This window comes from Alnus glutinosa, chromosome 3 (genome assembly GCF_958979055.1).
Source record: "Alnus glutinosa chromosome 3, dhAlnGlut1.1, whole genome shotgun sequence".
Lineage (NCBI taxonomy): Eukaryota > Viridiplantae > Streptophyta > Magnoliopsida > Fagales > Betulaceae > Alnus > Alnus glutinosa.
The window spans coordinates 357,051-365,228 of NC_084888.1; the positions used below are offsets into that span (position 1 = coordinate 357,051).

The following is an 8,178-nucleotide window of genomic DNA, read 5'->3' on the forward strand; positions in this document are numbered from 1 at the left end:
CAACCAGAGACCCTTTCGAATTGAACCATCCGTACTAATTTCACTAATGTAGTAATGTGCAGGATTTGGATTTATCTGCATAACACCATTGAACTAAAAGGCTAATTACACTTCAACTAGTTGAATCATTACATGAAATTAGTTGCAAAAGGTCACCGATTCATACAATTCATTTTCTCAATTTGATTATGGTTTAATTTGTTCTAGTGGTCAGCAACCCATATAAACTCAGGATCCCCATCATCACAAAAGACTACATGCATTTAACCAGCTATACAGGTGTGCATATATATAGGCGATACTACAACATAATTGCTGTCAAGATTCTACCAGGCAGAAATTATTCGATTATCTAGATATAGCTGGCTAAAAACTTGTCACCGGCATTTCAAAATATGCTTCATCAGATCAGACATGAAGCAAAAATTTACACAGTATCTGAAAGAGTGATCCATTGTAAATCTTCATGCAACTGGAACCCTGCAGCAGACATCAAAAATATCATCTAAAGGGGCATGATCGCCTGTCCCTTCATCTTTCCGCGCATACAACAATTCTTTCCCTTTAAAGACAAACATCCCTCCCTAATATAAACAACACAGAAAGATCAATACATGGAAATGCCTACAGTAAACAAATTCGAGGACTTACACTAGGACAATCCTTGATTATTAGACAGAATAACCTAACCTGTTGCAGTACACTACTTCTATCATCTGGGGTGGCTTCAATGGTATAGTTCTTCAAAGCGTTTTGCAGAGCCTCAAATCTTGAAAACACCTTGGCCTGTCACGTCAGAGTTAAGGCAGAAAACATCATCGTATACACCATGCAAAATGTACAGCCAAAACCATTTTGCGGAAAGCAGAAGGTGTTTACACTGGCAGGATTGAAAAATGTACGGCCCAAACCATAGTATAAACCCAAAACGTCATATGCCTGAAATAAATTTTGTTTCAGTCAGAATTTACAATCACTAAATGAGGAGAAAATCACTTATGGGCATCATTAATTTACTAAACAACTTATTACCTTACGGTCAGGATCAGCATACAGGCAATCCACTGGAAATGGTAACTGAACATCAGGGAGAAGAATCAGCTCCAAAAATCAAGTAAAGGCCAATGGTAAAACTATACAAAGACAATACAAAATGCAATGATGGCTTTGGATCCCCCTGGAAATCAACAGACATATTGCAATTTCCATTGTATTAGAACAATCTGCTGGAAATTATGTCTCCAGTCGAAAGATTCAGCTAGAATCTAGAGGCGAGTTTGTAGTTCAACCACTGCCAATGAAACTTTAACATATCCAACACTGACCAAATATCTATTTTAGTGTGCAAACTGATCTCCTTTTTCAGGAAGAGGAGAAAAAATTGTCGTTGGATTGAGGCAGCAAACTACCACATGTGATTAGTGCAACATACATGGTTAACCTAAATTCTGAAGCAGTGCAAAATTCTGTTTCTTTGTTGACTGTGAGCTGCCATTCCACCTAAAACCAATTTGTGTTAAAGGAGACAAACTCAAATTTTTTATAGACCTCGACATCACACCCACCGAGGCTGTTTTTAAATCGGTCGCAGGGAGCGGCATTGTGTCCCAAGAATCCCTCCCTCACAATGAAGCTCCCACAATTCAATCCCATAACTTCCTGGCTTTGATACCATTTGTTGGACCGTGAACTGTCATTCCATCTAGAACCAATTGGTGTTAAGGGAGACAAACTCAAATCTTTTATGGACCTCGACATCATGCCAAGCAAGCCTGTTTTTAGAGCGGTAACAAAGAGCGGTCATTGTGTCCCAACATTTGTCAAGTCTCCAAATGTCTCTGTGCAGGTCCTACATATCAACCTATATGAATATTGATAGGAGAGACAACTATATGATAGTATTGAACAATTGTAGAAAAATCACTATGATAAATTAGACACATAAATGCTTAGTGACCATTAACAAGAGAACCTTTTTTTTTTTTTTTTTGGACTCAAGATCTGTCGTTTATAACAAACCAAGCCAAGATCACTAAATACTAAGGTTAATTGGTAATAATATCTCAAAATGACTTCCTTTTTAATTCAATAGCAAGTAATCACGTATGATCAACCACTGCCAAGTCACATAACATGCTTATTTAATGAAATGATGGTCCACCATATGATGGGCATGATTGATGAGACTAAACCGTTTGTTAAAATTCATGTTTTATATCTTTTGTTTCTCTTCTTAAAACATAAACATTAACGAACAACCCAAACACCTGACACTCCTAAAAATACAAAAATAATTTTCACCTTTATGCATTTGAATCAAAAGCAAAAAGCACCCCCCAAAACACATTAACAAACAGAGCCAAGATTCATGTTCCATTTTGCCCAAAGATTCTTTTTTTTTATTTTTTTTATTTTTTTTTATAAGTAAGAAAATTTTATTAAAAAAGCATAAGGCGCCTCTGAGTACACAGGTAGTATACACAGAAACAACCCGATTAACCCACAAAAAGAACCCAAGAAAACCCACAAGGACCCACAGCACCCGAAGCCCACAAAAACCCAAAATACAGTAGAAGCCCCCATTTTGCCCAAAGATTCTTAAAATTTCTAAACCTTTCAAACACATGAACAAAATCTGATGGCCATAGATAATCATGCCGATTTTCAGCAATTGCTCTTTTGTTAAATAAGCAAGCCACATGACATGATAGTGACAGACAAAATGTCATTACATGCTTTTCAACTGTAAGAAAGTTAAAAGGAATACTAAAATGGGACAAAAATTTGGCTACTTCAGAAATAAAATCATATGCTAAGTCTCCATGTCCAAATGTAAGTCAAGAGTCAAGACTAAGTGCAGTTTGCAGGCACTTTAGATACTTAATTTTAAAACATCTAAACCCTTGCTTAACAGGAGATCAATTTTTCCTTCTATCCAATTACTCTAAGTCGAGTCTAGCACCCTTGTTCTTAGGAACCTCCATTTCACCAGCAGTCAAGATACTAGGTATATTAAAAAGACATAAGCCCTTACTTAAGATGAGATTAATAATTTGTCCATTAAATCAAAGTTCCATCCAATAAAAAAAAAGATTTATAGAAAGTCTATTAAAGATTAATGACAAAAGTGTTTATACATCACAAAAGAAAATAACTTTGTTCAGACTAGCTACATTCTGTCCAAAATCAACTTAGGTCAAAGTACAAAATGGGGAAGTTCAGCAGGTTTGTTCATACTCATCAAAACCACAACTTTTCAGACGTGAGTACACGGGTGTGTTGGCAAAGCTTCCAATTTTCCCAATAGAAACAGATTCAAGTAAAATAGTGTGAATTAGAGTACAAACTTTCAATTTTCCTAACAGAAACATATTCATGTAGAATAGTGTTAAAATAAAATATAAAATATAAAAAGAGCCATGCACAGAGAGAAAAGAGACAAGGTTTTGAGGTGGTACAGGCCTACTTCCACTGCTGACAATGCCAATACATTTTGTTCATATTGATTTAATCCATTGAGTAATTGAATTACATTGGTAAGGCGTGGCAAAAAAAGAAAGAAAGAAAGAAAGAAAGGCAAGGAGTGGAAAACAGGGCAATGTGTAAATAAGGTAAGGTGAGATGTGCTAAACAACGCAACCTAACAAGAAAAATATCAATGCAACCTAGTAAGGAAAATATAAAGCCTCGTTTGGTTTGCAGAATGGCTATTCCATTAGGAAAATGAATAGTCATTCCTAGAAATAGAAGGTGACAGAATGGAATGGTTATTCATAATCTTTAGTTTGGTAAGAATACATATATTTTAATTGGAATTCAATCAAAATTGGAATTCCTAGGAATAGAAAGTGGCAGAATGGAATGGTTATTCATAATCTTTAGTTTGGTAAGAATACATATATTTTAATTGGAATTCAATCAAAATTACTAAAAAAAACCCCACATTTTTTTAAAAAAAAAAAAAATTGAAAAGAAAATCAAATTATTAAAAAAAAAAAGAAAACCCATGGGTGGCTTGGCCACCCCCAAAATACTCGTTGGGGGTGGCCGGCCACCCCTGAAGCCAGTCCGGGGTGGCCGCGGCCACCCTCAAAGGCAACCTAGGGTGGCCGCGGCCATCCCCGATGAGAATCGGGGGTGGCTTGTGCGCCGGGGGTGGTTGCACCACCCTGGCTCCATATACTAGCTTGCCGACCAGCCAGTTAAAGGTTTGATTTTTTAAAAAAAATAAAATAAAAATAAAAAATAAATAGTTTTTTCTGGAAAATATTGCATTTACCCTAAGGAATCCTCTCATTTTATTCATCTTCGCAAAGGAATAGGTATTCCAATGGGAATACCTCTTCCGAGGAATAGACCCGTACCAAACAAAAGAAGGAAGTCATTCCATTCCAGGGATTTAAAATTTATTCTGTGAACAAATATTGTGAATGGAGTATCCTAATAATAAACTGCTCCTCAAAACACAGAGGGGTAACAGATGAAGAGAAAGAAACGGACCCACCCGGTCAGCGAGAATCCGAGCTTTATTAGGAGTGCCAACACCAACTGCAACTAATTTCACACCCGCTGCATCAAATCTCGGTTTGGATTCTTTCAAAGCAGAAGCAAGTTCCCAACTTTGAAAGAAGAAGAAGCAAAACAGATGATAATCAAAACAAAGTCCAGCTTTTCTGATAACAAATAACAATAATACTAATGCAATCAAAAATTACCAGCAAAGGCATCCAAAGTGCCTCAAAAGTGCAATAACAGCTATTCCCTGGAAGAAAATGAATTCATAAGCAACTATTTTAGGGACAAAAGAAAGAACGAAAAGAGTAAAGGTAGAAGGAAGAAATTAAGGGAGTGAGGAGCACGTTATCCTGATCCCAGAGGTGCTTAAACAAGACGGGGTCACCGGCAGCGTTGAAAATGGTAACATCACCGAGGACATCACCAGTATTTGGGACAAATTCCGAAGTGGAGGCCGTCGCAACGACACGAAGCGATCTTCTACTACTAACACTAACACCGTTGGGGCTTGTTGCTTTCGACGAGTGGTAGATGGTAGCAGTGGAGGGACGAACATGGGACTTAGGGCCGAGAAGATACGGTGGAGTAGTCGTTGGTCCTAGGCCGGTGGTTTGTAAGGTTTGATGAGGTACTGTAAAGGCCATGGCTTCGGGGAGAGAGAGACACACACAGACTCAGCAATAATCGTTACTAATGGTTGGCCCTTAAATTTTCTTTTTAAAACAAAAGTTATATACATTGATAAATTGGAAGTCTTAATTATTAACTTTCATGAAAATTACATTATTTATGAAACCGAGTTGTAGAGAAGAAATGGAATAATTATATGTCTAGAGTCAACAAATTCTCATTTTCATGTCCAAATAATTTTTAAACCTCCAATATTATAAAATTAAATTTTTACCTTAATTAAAGATTATTTATTAAATTTTTACCATATTAGTGTTTTAAATTCTTTTATGAGAAAAACCTTTTTTTTGTAAAATTATTAAATGGGAGCCTTAATTAGAGACTATTTATTAAATTTTTACTATATTATAATTTTATTTATTGAAGGCTTTAAACAACTGTTTAAAAGTTAAGTTAGCGCTAATAATCTCTCCAATAACTCAAGGGTGGCCTCGAATTCTCAAATGATAGTGCGATCACCTCCAAAAGTTTAAGGCGGTGCAGTTAGATAATGATGGTTGGCCTACTCTAATTGCACCCTTAACTGACCAACAACCCTTGAAGGTGAGAAGTGGTCCTATATGATATATATTTTTTTTATTACTTTATTATTCACGTAACTAAATTCAAACATTTCATTTAAGTGAATGATGTCACGTGATGCCTCTTTTGGTATGGATGTACATACTGCATAGCATTGTTGTCTCTCATTGGGTTTTGGTCGTTGTGACCCCAATACAATCAAAGAGTTAAATGTCCTTTATTTGGGCTATAGGCCTCAAAAAACCCCAACCTAAATTGATCCAATCCAACCCAACCTAGCAGTTTGCAGAGTCAATTGTGCCACTGTCTAGACCTGCATCATTCCACCACCAGGTTCCAGGTCCACCACTGTTTGCTGGACTGCGTTCCATTGTATTTTGAGACCTTGATAAGCTTAATGAACACGAGCCTAATTATCTGAGGTTTTTTTTTTATTCTTCTTTTTTTAGGGGATTTTGAAATCCATAGTGGATTAACTCAAAGAATAATGCTAAAAAAATACCCACATTACACACCTATTGTACACCCACACTTACATGTGGTAGGGTTATGTGATGGTGGGTCACATTCCATGCAAGGAGAGAGTGTGTAATTAGTATTTTTGTAACTCTTCCCTTAACTTGAAATATTTCCTCCAAAGTGTTATTTATAGTGGTCATTATGTCAATTGGACTTGAACCGGAGTCGGGAAGAAAAGTGTAGGAAACTGTTGGAAACGGTCCCCTCTTTAGCTCAACTAAACTAGAGAGTATTCAATTAGTTATAAATTTATGGGTATTTTTGTTTTTTCATATTTTTTAGGACAAAAATGTCTTTACATTATAACTAATCGGATATTTTTTAGTTCAGTTGAACCAGAGGGTATTCTAACACGAATCTAGCACAAAAAAGAGTAATGATTCACTACCACCTAAATATACAACTTTTCACCACCTTGTCTATGTGGCAAGGTGGTCCCCCACTTTAATTTATTTTTAAAAAATAAAAAAATTCAAAAAGTAGTGGGGGACCACCTTACCAATGTGGCAAGGTGGTGAAAAGTTGTATATTTAGGTGGCATTGAATCATTATTCCACAAAAAATGCAGAAAAAAAGTGGTGAATTCTTATAATATTGTTATCTTTTCAGCATGAATGAATTATCGTCCATTTTTATGGTCTCATTTACTCTCTCTCTCTCTCTCTCTCTCTCTCTCTCTTTTATGGTCTCATTTACTCTCTCTCTCTCTCTCTCTCTCTCTCTCTCTCTATATATATATATATATAAATAATCATCATAGGCCTACTCAAAACTGTCTACAAAATTAGAGATTACAAGCCGACACGTAGGATACTTTCAATAAAAAAGGAACATCACTACAAAATTAGGTATCAATGTATCATGACTCTCTCACCAAAAAAAAAAAAAAAAAAACCCTACTCTCTTTATTCAGTTTTTCCGTCTCAAACAAATTTATTAATTTACTAACATTAGTAATTGAGTGTCTCTAATCTCCTGAAGACCAATAATATTTTAAAAACCTTTTGCATTTATTTTATAAGTGACCCGTCAACAATTTAACTCTCGAAAAATATACTTTTAACTTATATATATCGGTGAAATTTGCTATTTAAGATTCGATCGTGAGATGAATTTCATTTTCATATATATATGAATCTCACATTAAATATAAATATGTGCACAAAATGTATAAAAATAAAAATAAAAAATAAAAATGTATAGAAATAACATTTGCCTTCTTTGAAGCAGACTCCACGAGGAAATTCTTTCTCGGTTGGCCACGACATCCACTTGCTTTGACCAGGGCAAGACTGCTAAAACGGGAAAAATATATTTTCCACAATAATACGTGGCAAGGAGCCGGACCACCACAAGCCCAGCCATGTGTATACAAAATCACGGGATACGCGCAAAATGCCCTAATTGCCCTCTCCATTATTTATCTCCCCCATCCTTGTTTCTCGAATCACGGTTTTGCAGAGGTAGACTTTACTTGTGGATATTGCAACTTCAGCTATTGAATCTTTTATTTTTTGTTTTTCTTGCCCAGCCTTTTTGGTTATGGACATCATTTGCATGAGTTGACATAAATATATCATAAAATTGATGTGTTCAAGTTTAGTACTCTTTGAATTTGTCCTTTATATATATATATAATAATTACTAAATCTTATCCCATCAACTTCTTAAATATTTATAAAATATTTGTATGGTATATATTTATAAAAATAAAGCAAGAGACTTTTAAAATGGTCTCTACCGTTGGTAACTTTAAACTTTGCGTAACTATTTGTTGCAAATACCATGGTTTGACCGCTTAGATTTAGGCTCTAATTTAATAGAGATTCGCTTGAAATAATGTGTGATCACATATATCATTAATCAGAAAATATATATATATATGTCTTTTAAAAAATTTAAATAAGATAAAACAGTTAAATGCACTAAAAT

At 35.3% G+C, this 8,178-nt stretch overlaps 1 protein-coding gene across 1 annotated transcript; it reads right to left on the reverse strand.

Annotated features, from left to right (window-relative positions):
• Positions 1–243: 243 nt before the first annotated feature.
• LOC133864199 (thioredoxin-like protein AAED1, chloroplastic) lies at positions 244–5,235 on the reverse strand. The gene is made up of 7 exons (XM_062300465.1): positions 4,860–5,235; positions 4,716–4,762; positions 4,505–4,619; positions 1,033–1,077; positions 880–939; positions 691–786; positions 244–584 (listed from the first exon to the last, which is right to left on the reverse strand). The coding sequence occupies exons 1-7, from the start codon at positions 5,157–5,159 to the stop codon at positions 465–467; spliced, it is 783 nt and encodes a 260-aa protein (XP_062156449.1). The 5' UTR covers positions 5,160–5,235; the 3' UTR covers positions 244–464.
• Positions 5,236–8,178: the final 2,943 nt, after the last annotated feature.